Genomic DNA, 19,117 nt, shown 5'->3' with positions numbered 1-19,117 from the left:
CGGCCGTGCCACGGCCCCGCTCAGCCCCCGCCCGCCCCGCACAGGTGCTACATCACCCTGACACAGTCCCTGCACCTCTACATGGGGGGCGCCCCCGCCGGCCCTGCGGGCACTGGCAAGACAGAGACCACCAAGGACCTGGGCCGGGCCGTGGGCATGATGGTCTACGTGTTCAACTGCTCCGAGCAGATGGACTACAAGGTAGGGCACGGGGCAGCAAGGTGGTGGCACCCAGGGGAGAACCACGGGCTGGCCGAGACAAGGCACCCTGTGTTTGGGTCTGTGGGAGCCCAGGGGACCCTCGGCAGGGGGTTTTATCCCTGGGGGGAGTTTCCCTAGGGAAGGGCACAATCCGTAAGGCACGAGCAGCTCTCGGCTCTCGGGTTTTGTCACCAAATCCCCCATTGCAGCTGCCGTGAGGGATCACGGTGCCTGAGCCCTGTCCCACTGCTCTGTTTCTCTCCAGTCCTGTGGGAACATCTACAAAGGACTTTCCCAGACGGGTGCCTGGGGCTGCTTTGACGAGTTCAATCGCATTTTGGTGGAGGTCCTGTCTGTCATTGCGGTGCAGGTGCGTGCTGTCCCCGCAACACACTGGCGCTGGGTGCCAGAGAGACTTCCCAGCTCTCGTCCTGCGTGCTGCCCCGGTTAAACCTGACTCGCAGGACAGTGTGCCCCTGTTCTCTCCACTGTGTCCTCTTCGGACACAGGGTGGGGGGTGGAATCTCAGCAGTGCAGGGGATTTGGGCACAGTTAAACCTCGCAGTCCAGCTGTGTCCATCCTGGTGACCTGTCACCCCCCAACCCTGCCATCACCTGGGACAGGGAGTTGAGGTGATTAGGAAGGAGCTGGTTTAAGGCCAGGTCTCCTGCTGCTGTGGCTTCAGCAAGACCTCAATATTACTCCTGTCAAAGCCAAACCCTCAGGCTCACCTTGGGGAGCAGTCAGGGCCAGCCAGAGCACTGGGCAGGGAGCTGGGAACTGCCAGCACCAACACCTCTGCTCACCTGGCAGGTAAAATGTATTCAGGACGCAATCCGTGGCAGGAAGAAAAAATTCAACTTCCTTGGGGAGACCATCTCGCTGGTGCCATCGGTGGGGATCTTCATCACCATGAACCCTGGCTACGCCGGGCGCACAGAGCTGCCCGAGAACCTGAAAGCTCTGTTCAGGTGGGTCCCTCCATGCTGGCACACCCTGAGCCAAGCGTGGTGGCCCTGGTGTGAGGGAGCCCTTGGCACCACAGGACAGTCCTGTCATCCCCAGAGGGTGGCCAGGTGGGGTGGGCTGGGCTGCCCAGCAAGGGGACAGCGTGCTCAGGTGGATTGCCACCCTCAACTGAAATCCAATAGAGAGTTGACAAAAAGGTGGTGAAGCATTGGAGAGGGAGGCACAGCGATGCTGTGGGACCCCTGTCCTTGGTGAATCTCAGCCTGTGACTGCAGAAGGGCTGGTGGGACACGAGCCCTGCTCGGAAGGAGACTGGGCAGGAGACCCCAGCAGGTGTAACTGCAGCAGCTCACTGTTCATCACACTAGAAATGTGGGGGCAAGCCCTGGGAGCAGTGGGAGGGTAAGGACGTGGTAAGCAGCCCCAACAACTGCAGCTGCTCCTCTCTAGACCCTGCGCTATGGTGGTCCCTGATTTTGAACTGATCTGCGAAATCATGCTTGTGGCAGAGGGATTTCTCGATGCCAGGCTCCTGGCAAGAAAGTTCATCACTCTCTACACGCTCTGCAAAGAGCTGCTGTCGAAACAGGTAATTAACAATATTACACAGTGCTGGCTGGGAGAGGAAAGAGTCCGTTTGATCCTCAAAGCTGACACACTGTGGTTGGATTGCTGGTGGTGACACACAGAGTGACAGTTCTGCACAGCTCGGGTCTGTGGCTGGACAGATCCTCTTCTACCAGGTGCATCATGTGGCACTTTCCTGCCTTAAGGAAGGAGCCAAGAAGCCCAAAAGTAGAATAGCATGGAGTTAGAATTAGAATTAGGTCAGTTAAGGCGAGAGCATTCAGATATTATTCATCTCAAGAGAGGTGATTTGCACTATAAACGTGCCTCCAAGAAGGAAGTCAGATTTGCAGTTCCAAACCACCCCCATGACTGCCAGAGGCTTCTCCTCTAGAGAAGCTCAGTTTAGGTCCAGCCCAGTGGGTGCCATGTGCATGACCTAGCTGATGGACAGGGTGTTCCTCTGCAGTGCTGTTTGAAGCAGCTCTCCCTCACCAAAGTGAAATGGTGATTCTCTGCTTCCTGTTACAGGACCACTACGACTGGGGGCTCCGGGCCATCAAGTCTGTGCTGGTGGTGGCAGGCTCCTTAAAGAGGGGGGACCCCGGCTCTGCAGAGGACCAGGTCCTGATGAGAGCTTTACGAGACTTCAATATCCCCAAGATCGTGACAGATGACTTGCCTGTGTTCTTGGGGCTGATTGGAGACCTGTTTCCAGCGCTGGACGTTCCCAGGAAGAGGAACCTCGAATTTGAGAAGGTGCAAGCCCAAGCACGGGCACCAAGATGTCCCAGTCCTGGCAGGATCCAGAGACTGATGGTCTATTCAGCGCTTCTGGGTGCAGCCAGCTCATCTCCAGGGCCTCTGCAAGGCTGCTGGTTGTCAGTGCCTGCTCTCCCTCCCAGGTCATCCGTGAGTCCGTGCTGGAGCTGAAGCTGCAGGCAGAGGAGAACTTTGTGCTGAAGGTGGTGCAGCTGGAGGAGCTGCTCCAAGTGCGACACTCCGTCTTTGTCGTCGGCAACGCCGGCTGCGGCAAGTCCCAGGTAGGGCCAAACCATCCTGAGGACATGGGGCCAAGCATGTCCCGAGGGCGCCCACGGCTTCGTGGTGAGGGCTGTGCCGCCCCCAGCCCTGCCCTGCTTGGAGCACAGCAGCGCAGCCACGGCCGTGCCAGGCCCGCAGGCACGGCGTGTCAGCCCCTGCAGCTGAGCAGGTTTGGGATCACAGCCCAGGGGCTGCCCTGAGAGAGACACCCCCGGGCAGAGCAGAGATAAAGACAGAGAGCAGACAGGGCCACGCTCTCAGGATCGATCCTGGACATGCTGTGGTGCCAGCAGGATGGCAGACAGGGCTGCGGGCATGGCCTGGGCTCACACAGTGCCCTGTCCAGGGGCTGGCTCTGCTCAGGGAGCTCAGGGGCTCTCCCAGCAGTCCAGGTGGGAGCAGGGCCCCGTGACCCCACCGCAGGCAGCGGCTGCTGAAGGCTGTGATTGCCCTGGTGGGATCAGCACCTGTGGCTGCATCATCCTCTCTGCACAGGTGCTGAAGTCACTCAACAAGACCTACCAAATGCTGAAGAGGAGGCCAGTCACCATGGACCTGGACCCCAAGGCTGTGACCTGTGATGAGCTGTTTGGGATCATCCATCCAGCCACACGGGAATGGAAGGATGGTGAGACACCAGTGCTGTGAGCTCAGTTTATAGGATGTGAGATGCAATGGGAAGACTTTTCGTTGGGGCTCTTTCCTGGAGCGGGAGGGAGAAGGAATGTGTTTAGTGGGAGCACCAATCCCACGTGTCCTCCAGCAAGTGTCTGTTGTGGAGAGGAACAACCCGAGTCTCTCTGTGGGGCAGGTCTGTTCTCCACAGCAATGCGTGACCTGGCCAACATCACACATGATGGGCCCAAATGGATCATCCTTGATGGAGACATTGATCCCATGTGGATCGAGTCCTTGAACACAGTCATGGACGACAATAAGGTCGGTGCCATCACACCCAGGGGCCGTGCTCATTGTGATCTCGGGTGGACCAGCTCCAGACATCCCCACAACGAGCCCCTTCCCCCAGGTTCTCACCTTGGCCAGCAACGAGCGCATCCCCCTCACTCCCTCCATGCGGCTCATCTTCGAGATCAGCCACCTGCGGACGGCCACGCCGGCCACCGTGTCCCGGGCTGGAATCCTCTACATCAACCCTGCAGACCTGGGCTGGAGCCCGTGAGCTGGGCAGGGAGAAGGATGGGATGGATGGGATGGGACGGGATGGGACGGGACGGGGTGGGATGGGATGGGATGGGATACTTGCTGCAGCCCTTTTGTCTCTCCCACAGCATTGTGGCCAGCTGGATTGAGACAAGGAAAGAGAAGTCTGAGAAGGCCGCTCTGATGATCCTCTTTGACAAGTACCTGCCACCATGCCTGGAGAAGCTCAAGTCTGAGTTCAAGACAATCACCCCTGTTCCTGACGTCACGGCCATACAGACAGTTCTGTCCCTGCTAGAATGTTTTCTGACACCACAGAATGTCCCACCAGACTCACCCCGGGAGCAATACGAGCTCTTCTTTGTCTTTGCCTGCATCTGGGCCTTTGGAGGGGCTTTGTTCCAGGACCAGGTACGGCCAAGGGACTGCCCAGCACCTGCCACCCTTCTCTGCATCGCATCCTGTGGCTGGGGTCTGAGTGTCTCTCTTTTGTCCTCCAGCTGGTGGATCACCGCCAGCAGTTCAGCAAGTGGTGGCTGTCAGAATTTAAAGTCATCAAGTTTCCTAATCAGGGGACAGTTTTTGACTATTACATTCATCCAAAAACGAAGACATTCAATCTTTGGGATGAAAGAGTGCCAGAGTTTGAGCTCGACCCCGACATCCCCTTACAGGTATTTCCCACAAGCGCTGTGTTTATCTGGTTTGTTTGACTGTCACTCCACAGTCTTCCCCTCAGCAATGTGTGGAGCATCATCAGGATTCAGACCGGTAGCACCTATCAAACCCAATGGCTTCCAGTGGTTCTCTTTACTCCACAGAAGCCTCAGGCAAGGGCTGTGATTTCCGTGTCTCCTTTACCTTCAGATTAACCTGCAGCTTCAGAGAGTCTCGCAAAATACCTGTGACTATTGCCTGAGTGCAAAATGTCCTTTAGTGCTCCATTTGTGTTTCCTGCAGTGGCATCTTGCAGGGGTTATCTAAGCTGTGAGGGAAAAGGGCGAGGAGCTGTGGCTGTGTGGTGGTTTCAGGAGCTGTCCACATTGTTCTGTGTAATAACTTGGTTTTGGTCAGAAAGTCTTTAGAACAACAGAGCGCACAAGGCATGTTGCTTTAGAGAGGGACCAGGCTTGCCTGCAGAGAGCACCGTCTGCTGGAGCTGCCAGGAGTGCTGTGCAGGGCTCTGCCAGTGCCAGGGCAATGCAGGGACTGACAGAGCCTCTCCCCAGGCGGCCGTGGTGCACACCACAGAGACCATTCGCCTCCGCTACTTCATGGACCTGCTGATGGAGAAGCAGCAGCCGGTGATGCTGGTGGGGAACGCAGGGACGGGAAAGTCAGTCCTGATGTGGGACAAGCTGGAAGCACTCGGCACAGATGAATATCTGGTGCAGTCTGTGCCCCTCAACTTCTACACAACCTCGGCCATGCTGCAGGGTAAGGCTCACAGAGCCAGCAGCTGGCCCACACTGGGCTGTGCTGCAGGGTCCTGCAGTGCTGACCCCCACCCACCTACTCCTCTTGCTGCAGCCGTCCTTGAGAAACCTCTGGAGAAGAAATCAGGGAGAGTTTTCGGCCCACCTGGCACCAAAAGGCTGATCTACTTTATCGATGACATGAACATGCCAGAGGTGGACAAGTACGGCACTGTGGCACCACACACGCTTATTCGGCAGCACCTGGACCACGGGCACTGGTGGGTGCTGGAGGGGCACGGCGCGATGGGGGGAACCTGTCCCCATCCCCGGGGAAAGTGTCACGGTGCTGGTCCCCCGCAGGTATGACAGGAACAAACTGACCCTGAAGGACATTCGCAATTGCCAGTACGTGGCGTGCATGAACCCCACCGCGGGGTCCTTCACCATCGACCCACGGCTGCAGGTGCGCGGGGCCTGGGGCGCGGCTCTGCCTGGCACGTTCACCCTCCAGGCACCGAAGCCCAGAGGGTGGAATGAGGCAGGGGACCCTGCAGTGCCAGCTGGCTGCATCAGCCCCTGTGGGACCAAGTGCCCACGTCCATTTCTGCCCTTTCTGCAGCGCCACTTCTGCGTGCTCGCCGTGTGCTTCCCCAGCCGCGAGGCTCTGAGCACCGTGTATGGCACCATCCTGCAGCAGCACCTGGCCCGCCACAACATACCAATGCCGCTCCAGAAGATGCAGCCCAGGCTGGTAGCAGCAGCGCTGGGTGAGCCTTTGCCACGCTGGGGTGGGACGAGCCCCTGGGGAATGCCCTGCTCAGGGGTCTCTGGGGGCCTGGAGCCTGCTCACCGCCCTGTCCTGCCAACAGCCCTGCACCAGAAGGTTGCCACCAACTTTCTGCCGACAGCCATCAAGTTCCACTACATCTTCAACCTGCGGGACCTCTCCAACATATTCCAGGTATGGGAGAGCTGTTTCTTCTAAACCATCCTTGTTCCTCCCTTTTCTGAGACCCCATCCTTGCAGCATACCATGTCCCTGGAAAGGGCCTTGGCCTCTCCCCAGAGCAAACCTTTGCAATCAGCTCTGAGCAGCACTAAAGTAACACTAAGGGCTGTGGGATTTGTTTGCCAGGGGCTGCTCTTCTCCACCCCTGACTGCCTGAAAAACCCCGTGGATTTGGTGCGCCTCTGGCTCCATGAAGCAGAGAGGGTGTATGGAGACAAGCTTGTAGATGAAGAGGATCAGTACAGCTTCAAGAAGGTGATGGCCGACATCAGCAAAGCCTCCTTTCAAGTGAGTTGTGCTGAAAGTAGGGTGCTCCAGCCCAGTGGTGCCCCCAGGTGCCCCACAGCTCAGACCCACAGCTGGAATTTCCTCTCCCAGGAGATCAATGAAGAGCTGATGTTTGCCAAGCCCAACATCTACTGCCACTTTGCCCAGGGCATGGATGAGTCCAAGTACATGCCAGTGACAAGCTGGACATCTCTGAGTAGCCTGCTCGGGGAAGCCCTGGACAGCTACAATGAGGTGAATGCAGCCATGAATCTGGTGAGTGCCCTGAAAAGATGGGACTGCAGCACTGCACTGCTTGGTTGGGTTGGTGCATTATGGGGCATTCACTGTTCTTTCTGCCTGATCCAGAACACCAAACCTTCTCCTCCTGCTTTCCTCAGGTGCTCTTTGAAGACGCAGTGTCTCACATTTGCAGAATCAGCCGGATCTTGGAGTCTCCTCGGGGCAACGCACTGCTGGTGGGGGTGGGAGGCAGTGGGAAGCAGAGCCTGGCACGGCTGGCAGCTCACATCAGCAACTTGACCGTGTTCCAGATCACACTGAGGAAAGGCTACGGCATCCCAGACCTGAAGGTAGGAGCAGCTTTGGACCCTGCCTCAGTGCCACCCGCTTGGGGCTGGGTCCTGCACCTGCAGTGACGGTGCCTGGAGGGGCTCACGAGGCTCTGCTCTCCTTGTGACACTATGTTTGCACACGAGGATCCACAGGTGACACCCTGAGTCCTGCCCCAAGGGGCCGCAGTGCTTCCCAGCCAAGCATGGGCAGGAGCTACTGGTGACACCGGGGGTGGCGGTGTGGGGAGCCCTGGTGCTGGACCTGTGCCTGGGCAGAGCCCCTGGCACCGGCTCCTTCCCAAAGGCTCCTTCCCAAAGGCTCCTTCCCAAAGGCTCCCTTCCAGCTCTCTGGGGCAGCCCAGGGCTGCTCCAAACTGGTCACTTTGGAGACCTCATGGGGGTTGAACTGGGGGGTGACCGTTTCTCTCTGTCCCAGCTGGACCTTGCCTCCCAGTACATCAAAGCAGCTGTGAAGAACATCCCCGGCGTGTTCCTGATGACGGACTCCCAGGTGGCTGAAGAATCATTCCTGGTTGTGATCAACGATTTCTTGGCGTCTGGGGAGGTGCCAGGCCTCTTTCAGGATAATGACCTGGAAACCATCATTGGGTCCATGAGGCCTCAAGTGAAGTCCCTTGGATTGGAGGATACAAAGGAAAATTGCTGGAAATTATTTATAGAAAAAGTCAGGCGCCAGTTAAAGGTGAGTGTTTGCTCTCCAGGTTGATTTGTCTGTGCCCCTGATTTGCCCCATCCAAAACCTCTTTGCAACAGGCCACAGAACACCGAGGTTTCATCCCAGGATGGTGGGTTTAGGCAGAAGGTGTTGTCAGAGACCCCCCAGGTGCCCCCAGCCCCAGAGGCGCAGGGCAGAACCTCCCTGTATTGACCTCCCTGGGGGCAGAGCAGGTCAGTGGCTGCCATGGCCACAGACCATGCTGGGCACTCCCAGGAACACCCACAGGAGCACTGAGCTCAGCTGCTGACTGCAGGCACCAAAGGGAACCCAGTTCCAGCCCTGGTGAGAGTCAATGGGAAGGCAGCAAAGCTCAGGTCTGCAGCAGAGTCCTTGCAGTCATGTGGAGCCCCCAGAGACACTGCCCCCACGCTGGCAGCAGGGACACCCCTCTCAGGCACTGCTGTTCTGCCCCAGGTTGTCCTCTGCTTCTCCCCCGTGGGCTCAACCCTGCGTGTGCGGGCCAGGAGGTTCCCAGCTGTGGTCAACTGCACGGCCATCGACTGGTTCCACGAGTGGCCGGAGGACGCTCTCGTGTCCGTCAGCAGCAGGTTCCTGGAGGAAACACCAGACATCGAGGTGAGCTGGGACCCAGCACAGCTGCTGTCCTAGAGCACTGGGGATCCCGGGCTGCACTGGGCAGTGAACTGCTCCTCTGCTGCTCTCTGTGTTTAGTGTGCCCAGGGATGGGGGTCTGGTATGACCCAGAGGGCTGGGAACAGCAAGCTGGGAATTGGTCTGGGATAAGTTTACAGCTGGTTCCAGCATGAGAGCCTGCAGCCTGTGCTATGCTGGTGAGGATGAACTCTCCCTTTCCATTCGGTCCTTAAAACACCTCCCTCACAGGCAACAGCCCAGGGACAGCAGCTCCTCCCCACACAGGGATGTCAGGGACAGAGCTGGGCATGGGAACCAGCACCAGTGCCTTTACCACCAGCTCTAACTCAGCTCTGCGTTGTGCTGCTGATGGAAGGGGTCACTTTGCTCCGGCCCCTGTGGCTGCACACAGAGCCAGCCCTGCAGGAGGGCTCAGTGCAGCCACTGCACACAGAGCCACCTGCTGCAGCAGCTCCCTGTCTGTGCTCTCTGTGCAGCCAGAGGTCAAGGCCTCCATCAGCCAGTTCATGTCCTTCGTCCACACAAGCTCAAAGGAGATGTCCAAGACCTACCTGGCTGTGGAGAGACGCTATAACTACACCACGCCAAAGACCTTCCTGGAGCAGATAAAGCTCTACCAGAACCTGCTGGCAGATAAAAGGAGCATGCTCTCCAGCAGCATCGACAGGCTGGAGAAGGGGCTGATGAAGCTGCGGAGCACAGCATCACAGGTGCCTGCCCACAGCCTCTCTTGTGCATCATGCCTGTTCTGGGTCTGGCACAGGGGGAGAGAGCAGGCATATCCCTGCAGGATGGTCACAGTGTCTGTGAGGTCCCCAAGCCCCATACCAAGACACTGCTGCTCCACCAGGCAGGGCTTGGCAGGATCAGCCCTTTTATCTGCTCTGTTCCTTTCCTCATTGAGGTGGACGACCTGAAAGCCATGCTGGCAGTCCAGGAGATAGAGCTGAAGCAGAAGAATGAGGACACAGACAAACTGATCCACGTGGTGGGTGTTGAGACAGAGAAGGTCAGCAAGGAGAAAGCCATTGCTGATGAGGAGGAGCTGAAAGTCGAGGCCATCAACAAGGTGCAAATTGCTGAGCTGGTGTCCAGTGTGGGACAGGGCAGCGTGAGCTCTGTGGTTACAGCCACTTACCCCCTGCCATGTCCTCCCTCCCCAGATAGTGGCTGAGAAGCAGCGAGCCTGTGCGAGCGACCTGGCAGAAGCAGAGGTGGTGCTCTCGGCCGCCCGCGAGGCCCTCGACACGCTCAACAAGGTGGGTCACCTCTCGGGGGGAAGCAGGTGCCCAGCCAGGGCCGGCAGCCCTGGGCCAGGGGGAGGCTCAGTGGCCCTGCGGTCCCTCCCCAGTACAACCTGACAGAGCTGAAGTCCTTTGGGGCCCCACCACCAGAGGTAGTGAATGTGATGGCAGCTGTGTTGATTCTGACGGCCGAAAACGGCAAGATTCCGAAGGACAAGAGCTGGACAGCAGGAAAAGTCAAGATAGGAAAAGCAGACACTTTCCTTGCAAGCTTAAAAAACTATGATGGGGAAAACATCCCTGAGGCCTGTCTCAAGGCATTTGAGTGAGTCCATGGCTGGTTCCTGCCCCTTCACAGCCCCTGCCACCACCTGCCCTGGCAGGGAGGCCGGGGGGGAAGCAGAGCCCAGCAGGGTTCAGGGACAGGAGTGGGATGCAGGCGCTGGCCCACCCAGAGGCAGCCCGAGCGCCGGGAGGAGAGGGACGGGCTGCCGGCAGCTCCACAGCACGGCTGTCCTCCCTCTCCAGGCCCTACCGGAACGACCCCAGCTTTAATCCTGAGTTCATCAAGTCCAAGTCAACGGCCGCAGCAGGGCTGTGCTCCTGGTGCCTCAACATGGTGCGCTTCTACGAGGTGCACTGCACGGTGAAGCCCAAGAGACAAGCAGTGGCCGATGCTGATGCCGAGCTGGCAGAGGCGCAGGCGAGGCTGAGTAAAATTAAGAGCAAAATTGTGGTAAGTGTGTGTCCCCACAGCTGCCAGCCACGAGCCCCTCAGTCACCAAATGAACAAAAGAACTCTGTGAACCCAGAGCCGGCTCAAGCACTGTGCTGGGCCGGAGATGCTGCAGAGCTCTGGGACCACGGAGCCTCCCATCTGGGCAGGGAATAGCTCTGGGGCTGTTCTCTTCCAAAGGCTCTGAATCAAAATCTGGCAACTCTGACTGCTCAGTTTGAGAAAGCCACAGCAGAGAAGATCAAATGCCAGCAGGAGGCTGATGAAACCAATAAAGTCATCAACTTGGCAAACAGGTACCATGCAAACACTGGCTCTGAAGCATCAGGGCAGGCTGCTGCTCCCTGGCATTGCCTAGTGGCCCTGACACCAAGGCTATGGGAGCAGCAGAGCCCCCCATACCCTCCCCAAATTAAAACATTCAGAGATTATTTGGGCCAAACATTCAGGGGGGAGGCAGCCATGGAGATGTTTGGTGACAACGCCCCAGGTCACCGTGGCTGAGTTGCCACCCACCCCCGGCCTGGTCACAGGACCAGCACCATCCCCTCCTACCCCTAGGCTCGTTGGGGGCCTGGCGTCCGAAAACGTCCGCTGGGCCGAGTCAGTGGAGGAGCTCAGAGAGCAGGAGAAGACGCTGTGCGGGGATGTGCTGCTGGTCTCCGCCTTCGTGTCCTACATCGGATACTTTACCAAGAAGTACAGGGCTGAGCTTCTGGAGAAGCACTGGGTCCCCTTCCTCCAGGGGCAGTCGGTGAGGGGGCGCAGGTCCCACCCCAGAGTGCCTTCCCCCGTGCCCTGCAGCACCGGGGGCTCCCATGCCTCCGCGCCAGGCACCCAACAGCCCCTCCCGGCAGGTGCCCATCCCCATCACCCCAGACCTGGACCCCCTCAGCCTCCTGACGGACTCTGCCGACGTGGCTGCCTGGAACAACCAGGGGCTGCCCAGCGACCGCACCTCCACCGAGAACGCGGCCATCCTCTGCAGCACCCAGCGCTGGCCGCTGCTCGTGGACGCCCAGCTGCAGGGCGGCAAGTGGATCAAGAACAAGTTTGGGGAGGACCTGCAGATCGTCCGCCTGGGCCAGAAAAGGTGGGCCAGGGGCTGTGGGGTGGGCATGGAGCCAGCCTGCTCCGGCCCCCCTTTCCCTGCCATTGAAGGGTGCAGAGTCAGGGCAATCACGTCCCCCATCAGAGCCAGAGGACCCGAGGGCAGCAGCCCTGATTGTGCACCCGACACTTCCAAAAGCTCTGTGGGGGCCGGGACTGGCAGAGCACAACGGGGTCCCGACAGGGCACAGTGGGTGGAAAGCACTCTGTGAGCCCCCCACAGCAGCCCAAGCCCCCCACAGTGCACAGGCTTGCCATAGACGCCTCCCCTGTCTCCCCTCAGATACCTGGACATCATTGCCCAGGCGGTCTCCGAAGGACAGACGCTGCTGATCGAGGACATCGGGGAGACGATAGAGGCAGTGCTGGACCCGCTGCTGGGCAGGACCTTCAAGGGCAGGTCAGCACACCCCAGTGCCCAGGGGTTTCACCTGCCCCAAGCAGCCACTGCTGGCCCAACATGCTGCTAGATGCACCTTCACTGTGGGCAGCTTGGGAGCCTGATCCTTCTTTTCCTTTGGCCACATCCCCCAGTGCTCTCCTGTATGTCCCGTGGAGGACACCTGTGCTGAATGTGGCCTGGTCCTTGGCATCCAGGTCATTTAGTGACTCAAGGACATGTTCCCTGGGACACTTGCCATATGGCATGAAAAGCTGGAGGAAGTGCACCCTAGAGGCCATGAGGGGCTGTGGCAGGGCAGTCTCCAGCTCCTGTTCCTCCATCCTTGCCCTGCCAAGTCTGGTTGGGTACTTCTGCCCTTGCTGTGCCTTTTCCCAGCCAAAGAAATTCATCCCAAGTGGCCAGGAGCAGCGCACAGGCTGAGGGCATCTGTCTGATGAGTTACTGCCCAGTGTGTGGGGATTAATTTGTTTAATTAACTAACAGATACATAAGGATTGGAGATAAAGAAGTAGAGTATAACCAGCAGTTCCGCCTAATCCTGCACACCCGAAGTTTCAACCCGCACTATAAGCCAGAGGTGCAGGCTCAGTGCACTCTCATCAACTTCTTGGTGACACGGGAGGGCCTGGAGGACCAGCTGCTGGCTGCTGTGGTGGCCCGGGAGCGGCCAGACCTGGAGGCCCTGAAGGTGCAGGGGTTAGGGGCGCTGGTTAGAGGGGTGGGGAGGCTGGGGCACTGCAGAGGGTTTGGGCAGGGAGCGTGAGAGCTCCCCTCTGTGCCCGCTGCTGTTTGTGGGAGCCAAGGAAGCCCTGAGCAGTCCCTGCAGCTGCAGGTCCCCGCAGCCAGCACTGCCTGGGCATGCTCATCACCTCACCCTGGGGTGATGCTGGGACCCAGCAGGGCCACATCCACCTTCCCTCACACCAGCACCTTGGTGGCCCTACAACAGCGGGACTGCTGCCAGCCCTCTGTTGTGATCTCTTGAGTGACATGTCCCTGGGTGCTGCTCTTGCAGGCAAGCCTGACCAAGAGCCAGAACGAGTTCAAGATCAAGCTGAAGGAGCTGGAGGACTCCCTGCTCGCCCGGCTGTCAGCTGCCGGGGGAGATTTCCTGCGGGACACCGCACTGGTGGAGAACCTGGAGATAACAAAGCGCACAGCCAAGGAAATTGAGGAAAAGGTAAATGTGCTCGCTGGAGCTGGTGCCACAGGCAGAGGGACAGCTCAGCTGGGCACCCAGCAGGACGGTGAGCACTGCTTTGGTGTGTGATGGGGTTCTGGTGACACCCACCCCCTGCACCTCCAGGTAAAAGAAGCTAAAGTCACTGAAGTACAAATAAACGTTGCGAGAGAGAACTACCGACCGGCAGCAGAGCGCGCATCCCTGCTGTACTTCATCCTGAGTGACCTCTGCAAGATCAACCCCATCTACCAGTTCTCTCTCAAGGTAGAAGGGGAGTGAGGAGGGACAGAGATGTCTGTGGGTGGGACAGAGCTGGGGGAGCACGGAAATTTGGTGTTTCAGCTTCCATGCTGCTGACAAGACCCCAGCAGCCACATGCTGATGCCTGCTGCGATCTTCCTCAGGCCTTCAACGGGGTCTTTGAGAAAGCCATCCAGCGTGCGGTCCCCAGCGACGACACCCGCGAAAGGGTGGTCAACCTGACAGACCAGATCACCTTCTCAGTCTATGTGTACACTGCTCAGGGCCTCTTTGAGAGAGACAAACTCATCTTCCTGGCCCAGGTTACCTTCCAGGTAATCCCTCCTGCTGTACAACAGGCATTCACATGGCTTTAGACAGCTTGTTCTCTTACTCTGGTGCTGCTGTGGATGCTCAGAGCCTCTCGCCCCTCACACTGGGACCGTGGGCGTTGGGTGGCTCTGATGCTGCACTCCCAACTCTCAGGTCCTGGCCCTCAAGAAAGAAGTGAACCCAGCAGAGCTGGACTTTCTCCTGCGCTTCCCTTCCAAGACTGGTGTCACGTCCCCCGTGGACTTCCTGCAGAACCAGAACTGGGGTGCTGTCAAGGTGGGTCTGTGCAATCGCCCACTGTGCCAAGGCAATGCCAGCCCCGAGTGCAGCGGGTCCGGGGCCACCTGCAGGGGCTCCCTGGGGATGAGCAGAGCCCAGGAGTGATTTAGTCCTTTTCTGTGGGACCTGAAGGCACTTTCAGAAATGGAAGACTTCACCAGCCTAGAGAACGACATCGAGAACTCAGCAAAGCGATGGAAAAGGTTTGTGGAGATGGAGGCACCAGAGAACGAGGTGTTCCCCATGGACTGGAAGAACAAGACAGCCCTGCAGAAGCTGTGTGTGCTGCGGTGCCTGCGGCCTGACAGGATGACCTATGCCATCAAGTACCTGGTGCCCAGCATAGGGCTCTCCTGCAAGAGCCCCAGAGTGTCACCCCTCCAGCTGGAACCAGGGGCTGTTCCCATCTCACAGGATGGTTCTATTTTTCTGTAGGAAATTTGTGGAAGAGAAAATGGGAAGCAAGTATGTGAAAGGAAGGAGCATTGATCTCTCTGAGGTGTACAAGGAGAGCAGCCCCTCCTCGCCCCTGTTCTTCATCCTCTCCCCTGGTGTTGACCCGCTGAAGGACGTGGAGGCACTGGGTGAGGCACTGCCCACCCAGACTGGCACCAGCCCCGCTAGCCAAGCAGCCAGAACTGCATGGACCCACTCAGTACTGATACTGACAGCAGACATTCCCCTGGCAGGCACGAGGCTGGGATTCACCATTGAAAACGGGAAGATCCACAACGTATCCCTGGGGCAAGGCCAGGAGGTGGTGGCAGAGCACGCCATGGAGGTGGCAGCTGCCGAGGGCCACTGGGTCATCCTGCAGGTGCGTGGGGGCAGTGGGGCACAGCACAGGGCACACAGCCCTGATGGCAACTGGGCACACCAGGGCACACAGTCCTGCCAGCATCCAGGCACAGCATGCAGGGTCACCTCACTGGTGATGGCAGTGGCACTGCCTGGGCCAGCTGGCTGTACCCAGTGCCTTCCCCCTGTGGAGCCACAGTAGGAATAGGGGTGGGGGGGGGGAAGTGAGATTCCCAAGGTGCAGAGAGTTTCTTTTACAGAACATCCACCTAGTGGCCCGGTGGCTGGCCACGCTGGAGAAGCTGGTGGAGCACCACAGCCAGGAAAGCCACCCCGAGTACCGACTGTTCATGAGCGCCGAGCCAGCCCCCAGCCCCGAGACGCACATCATCCCCCAGGGGCTGCTGGACAACTCCATCAAGATCACCAGCGAGCCGCCCACGGGCATGCGTGCCAACCTGCACGGAGCCCTGGACCTCTTCAACCAGGTACCCCCGTGCCACCCCCGCCCTCCCACAGCTGCCTCCTGGGGCTGTTCTGGGCTCCAGGTACGGCTCATCCCCTCCTGGGCTCAACAGGCTGAGCGCCTCGGGGGTGTCTCTGCTGCCAGGGACACTGCACCTGGAGCCCGCCCTCACCAGCACACCCTCCTGGAGTGCCCAGGGTCCCCCTGTGGCAGGGGTTTAGGGGTAACCAGAGCTGCCCGAGGGTTTCCAACACAAGGAAGTGCCAGGTTGCCAGTGCCTTTCCTGAGGCTGAACCTGGAGCTGCTGCAGCTTTGCCATCAACAAGCTGCTGCCTCAGCTGTCAGCAGGGCATTGGGGTGTGAACTCCTAATTCCTTCATAAACAAATGAGTGCAAAAATTACCAACTAGGAAATCATTAAAATACAATTGTGTGCCTTTTTTTCTAGTGAATATTTTCAGTTCTCTTTTACCTATGAATGTTCTTCATGAGAGGGGCATCTGATAGCAGTATTCAGCTGCAACCCACCCTCACTGTTCCTCTGCAGGAAATTCTGGAGCAGTGCAGCAAGGAATCGGAGTTCAGGTGCATCCTGTTTGCCCTTTGCTACTTCCACGCCGCGGTGGCCGAGCGGCGCAGGTTCGGGACCCAGGGCTGGAACAGGTCCTACCCCTTCAACAACGGCGACCTGACCGTCTCTGTCAACGTCCTGCAGAACTACCTGGAGGCCAACGCCAAGGTGAGGATGACGAGGTGATGCTCCTCAGCACAGCTGCAACAATTGGCCTTGCTTAGAACATTCACCAGTTTGCAGCACAAATACTCTCATGAAGAAGCCCAGGGCCAGGAGCAGCTCCTCTCCTGCTCCCTTCACGCTCAGGCAGGGGAAGGAGATGAGTGCTTGGCCTGACTGAGATGGCTGAAAAAGGCATCAGGCTCCAGCCAGGGAAAGTGCCTGCCCTTGCCCACCTGCCTGCCCTGACCCATGTCTTGGTGGTTGGTAGATGGTTCCACCTAAAAAGCAAAGCCTGCCCCAAGAATGCAGGTGCAGTGAACAGGGCTGGTCTCACCTTTAGACCTGCCCTCACAGATGTGATCAGTGCTGGCTGGAAAAAAGACAGGATTCAAACCACAGATGGCTGTGTTCATACTGGGACAAGGAGAAATCTGTGGGTGATCCCGAGAGACACCCCTCTTCTCAAGCCTCTGTGGGTCCCGGGGAGTGTCAGCTCCCTGCACAGGTCAATCCTGGAGCCATCACTCTGTGGTTGCATGGGGAACTCCCGGGGAGAGTCCCAGCTTGAGCCTCTCCCTGCAGGTGCCGTGGGATGACCTGCGGTACCTCTTTGGGGAGATCATGTACGGGGGGCACATCACGGATGACTGGGACCGCCGGCTGTGCCGCACCTACCTGAGCGAGTACGTGCAGCCCGAGATGCTGGACGGGGAGGTGTCCTTGGCTCCAGGGTTTATGATCCCTCCCCGCTTGGATTATGAGGTAAGAAACATTGCAATTTGCTGTAGAAAACCCCTGCTCTGGAAAAAGGGGAATGAGCCCACGTTCCCTCTCGCTCACCAAGGGGAAGGTAGGGAGAGAGTGTCAGTCCCCTGGGAACGTGCAGAATTGCTGCAAAAGTAATTCCTGTGGCTGAAATGGAAAGGGAAAAACTTGGCTGAGACACAAGTTAAAAAAGAGCCTCCGTGCCCATGGGCAGGTGCCATGAAGGGCCCCAAGAGTGGCGATGGGTTTTCAAGGTTGCAGGGAACTCTGGGCTCCTTTGCCTGCACTTCCAAGCTAAGGCTGGCCCTGACCCTGCACTCAGGCCTACCACCAGTACATCGATGACAACCTGCCAGGAGAGACCCCCCACCTGTATGGGCTGCACCCCAATGCAGAGATGGGTTTCCTGACCGTCACCTCGGACAGGCTCTTCCGCACGGTGCTGGAGCTGCAGCCCAAGGAATCCGAGGCTGCCGGAGGCGCAGGTGTCTCCCGAGAGGAACAGGCAAGTCAAGTCCTTTATGGTAGAAATTAACTGTTTTTTTTTTTTAAGGTGGGGGGAAGTAATTATAGTGGGGAAAAAACCTCTTAAGGGTGACAACTGAGAGGCTAGAGAGGGGAGGCAGATACAGGTCTGGAGAGAACTGAGAGAGCAGGCCCATAGCAGGAAGGAAGGGATAGCAGAGGGAGGGGATTCCAGCCCTACTACAGCTTTTTAAGATCCAAGAGCAGTTAATAACAGAATGGAGCGTTAGTAACAGAGGAGGAGGTACAAAGAAACACCAGGGCAGAAAAAGAAAAAAATCTTACCAACTTAATGAAATGGAACCTGCAGCACTTCTTTCTCAGGGCAAGAGCAGTTTATGGCATTCTCATTTCAGGTGAAGGCAGTCCTGGATGAAATCATCCAGCAGCTGCCAGACCCGTTCAACATGGAGGAGATGATGGGAAAGGCAAAGGAAAAAACTCCATACACGGTTGTAGCCCTCCAGGAGTGTGAAAGGATGAACATCCTGACCAACGAGATCAGGCGCTCGCTGAAGGAGCTGGACCTGGGACTGCAGGTACACAGCAGGCAGCTGCCTGGATCACCTCCCAGTATTCCAAAGCCCTCTCTGCCTTTGCTGCAGCTCCCACCCACCAAGCTGAGCCAGGCACAGCCGGGCAGCCCCAGCCTTCTGCTCCCTGAGCCCATGCGCGTCCCTCGGGCTGTCCCGCCACTGGCTGCAGGTGACACTGCCTGGACTTTTCTCTTTCTCAAAGGGAGAGCTGACGATTACATCCGAGATGGAAGAGCTGTCAAATGCTCTCTTCTATGACAATGTTCCAGAGTCATGGACACGTTATGCCTACCCCTCCCTCCTCACCCTGGCCAACTGGTATGCGGACCTGCTCCTGCGGATCAGGGTGAGCAGAGCGGGTGTGACTGTCAGAGTCTGGGGTGCCCCAGGACTCTCCCCACCAGTGCACTGCTTTATTGGTAACTGGTTTATTTCTCAGTGTCAATTTAACCAGTCTGAAGTACCTGAAAAGGGCTGTTACTCCAGGAATGGGAGCACAAGTCTGACCAGGATTCCTATTACAGTACATCACTGTAGCAAAAGAACATCAGCCCCCCGCCCCCCATTACAACCCTGGGTGTCCTATAAAAAATATTAATAAAACTGGCTTTGTTAAAAAATAACAGCAGCATTTTATGCGCTATGAATTCAGGGTTTCAGCTTCATTGCTGCAGGGGAATCTGCTGCTTATTCCTCCCACACCACCTCCAGCCAGTCTCTGTTCTGCCAAGATCAGCTGAAGCTTGGGTTACGCACAGCAAAGCATCAGCTCTGCCAGTGTCCAGCAGCTCACAGCACGCCCTCCACCCTAAAGGACTCTACTGGTTTATTTTCCAGGAACTGGAAGTCTGGTCAACAGATTTTGTGCTGCCTGCAACAGTGTGGCTGGCGGGATTCTTCAACCCCCAGTCCTTCCTCACAGCCATCATGCAGTCCACAGCCAGGAAAAAGCAGTGGCCGCTGGATAAGATGTGTCTGGCAGCGGATGTCACCAAGAAAACTCGCGAGGAAATAACATTTCCCCCTAGAGAAGGCTCCTACGTGCATGGGCTGTTCATGGAAGGTAAAAACTGCATCTCTGAGGTGTTTCAGACACGGAGCAGGCCCAGCTCAGCCCTCCTCCCTCGTGCAGTGTCAGCACTTGCTGGCCGGTGTGCTCTGCCCTGTGCTGGTGGCAGCCCAGAGCGGGGAGCCCTG

The 19,117-nt window shown here is 57.9% G+C and overlaps 1 protein-coding gene across 1 annotated transcript in view; it reads left to right on the top strand.

Annotated features, from left to right (window-relative positions):
• DNAH17 (dynein axonemal heavy chain 17) overlaps positions 1 to 19,117 on the top strand; it is a gene marked incomplete at both ends in the record, with an annotated part of 32,666 nt that overhangs the window by 12,695 nt on the left and 854 nt on the right. The window contains 45 exons of the mRNA XM_084218533.1: positions 45 to 201; positions 467 to 571; positions 1,016 to 1,173; positions 1,622 to 1,760; positions 2,270 to 2,497; positions 2,644 to 2,781; positions 3,278 to 3,410; positions 3,594 to 3,721; positions 3,810 to 3,958; positions 4,072 to 4,354; positions 4,444 to 4,617; positions 5,173 to 5,380; positions 5,474 to 5,639; positions 5,722 to 5,824; positions 5,981 to 6,128; positions 6,231 to 6,322; positions 6,497 to 6,658; positions 6,749 to 6,913; positions 7,039 to 7,230; positions 7,649 to 7,915; positions 8,366 to 8,527; positions 9,043 to 9,276; positions 9,471 to 9,635; positions 9,730 to 9,825; positions 9,918 to 10,135; positions 10,339 to 10,546; positions 10,727 to 10,842; positions 11,108 to 11,300; positions 11,404 to 11,639; positions 11,940 to 12,056; positions 12,543 to 12,747; positions 13,075 to 13,239; positions 13,366 to 13,506; positions 13,647 to 13,817; positions 13,969 to 14,091; positions 14,227 to 14,420; positions 14,530 to 14,678; positions 14,784 to 14,911; positions 15,153 to 15,380; positions 15,906 to 16,097; positions 16,677 to 16,856; positions 17,182 to 17,364; positions 17,741 to 17,923; positions 18,123 to 18,266; positions 18,758 to 18,983. Of these exons, the coding sequence (XP_084074659.1) occupies positions 45 to 201; positions 467 to 571; positions 1,016 to 1,173; positions 1,622 to 1,760; positions 2,270 to 2,497; positions 2,644 to 2,781; positions 3,278 to 3,410; positions 3,594 to 3,721; positions 3,810 to 3,958; positions 4,072 to 4,354; positions 4,444 to 4,617; positions 5,173 to 5,380; positions 5,474 to 5,639; positions 5,722 to 5,824; positions 5,981 to 6,128; positions 6,231 to 6,322; positions 6,497 to 6,658; positions 6,749 to 6,913; positions 7,039 to 7,230; positions 7,649 to 7,915; positions 8,366 to 8,527; positions 9,043 to 9,276; positions 9,471 to 9,635; positions 9,730 to 9,825; positions 9,918 to 10,135; positions 10,339 to 10,546; positions 10,727 to 10,842; positions 11,108 to 11,300; positions 11,404 to 11,639; positions 11,940 to 12,056; positions 12,543 to 12,747; positions 13,075 to 13,239; positions 13,366 to 13,506; positions 13,647 to 13,817; positions 13,969 to 14,091; positions 14,227 to 14,420; positions 14,530 to 14,678; positions 14,784 to 14,911; positions 15,153 to 15,380; positions 15,906 to 16,097; positions 16,677 to 16,856; positions 17,182 to 17,364; positions 17,741 to 17,923; positions 18,123 to 18,266; positions 18,758 to 18,983 (7,652 nt within the window). The remainder of the gene's footprint in view (positions 1 to 44; positions 202 to 466; positions 572 to 1,015; positions 1,174 to 1,621; positions 1,761 to 2,269; positions 2,498 to 2,643; positions 2,782 to 3,277; positions 3,411 to 3,593; positions 3,722 to 3,809; positions 3,959 to 4,071; positions 4,355 to 4,443; positions 4,618 to 5,172; positions 5,381 to 5,473; positions 5,640 to 5,721; positions 5,825 to 5,980; positions 6,129 to 6,230; positions 6,323 to 6,496; positions 6,659 to 6,748; positions 6,914 to 7,038; positions 7,231 to 7,648; positions 7,916 to 8,365; positions 8,528 to 9,042; positions 9,277 to 9,470; positions 9,636 to 9,729; positions 9,826 to 9,917; positions 10,136 to 10,338; positions 10,547 to 10,726; positions 10,843 to 11,107; positions 11,301 to 11,403; positions 11,640 to 11,939; positions 12,057 to 12,542; positions 12,748 to 13,074; positions 13,240 to 13,365; positions 13,507 to 13,646; positions 13,818 to 13,968; positions 14,092 to 14,226; positions 14,421 to 14,529; positions 14,679 to 14,783; positions 14,912 to 15,152; positions 15,381 to 15,905; positions 16,098 to 16,676; positions 16,857 to 17,181; positions 17,365 to 17,740; positions 17,924 to 18,122; positions 18,267 to 18,757; positions 18,984 to 19,117) is intronic.

This window comes from Fringilla coelebs (assembly GCF_963513975.1).
Source record: "Fringilla coelebs genome assembly, chromosome: 19".
NCBI classification, from domain to species: domain Eukaryota; kingdom Metazoa; phylum Chordata; class Aves; order Passeriformes; family Fringillidae; genus Fringilla; species Fringilla coelebs.
This window is presented reverse-complemented; position numbering and strand designations above follow the sequence as displayed.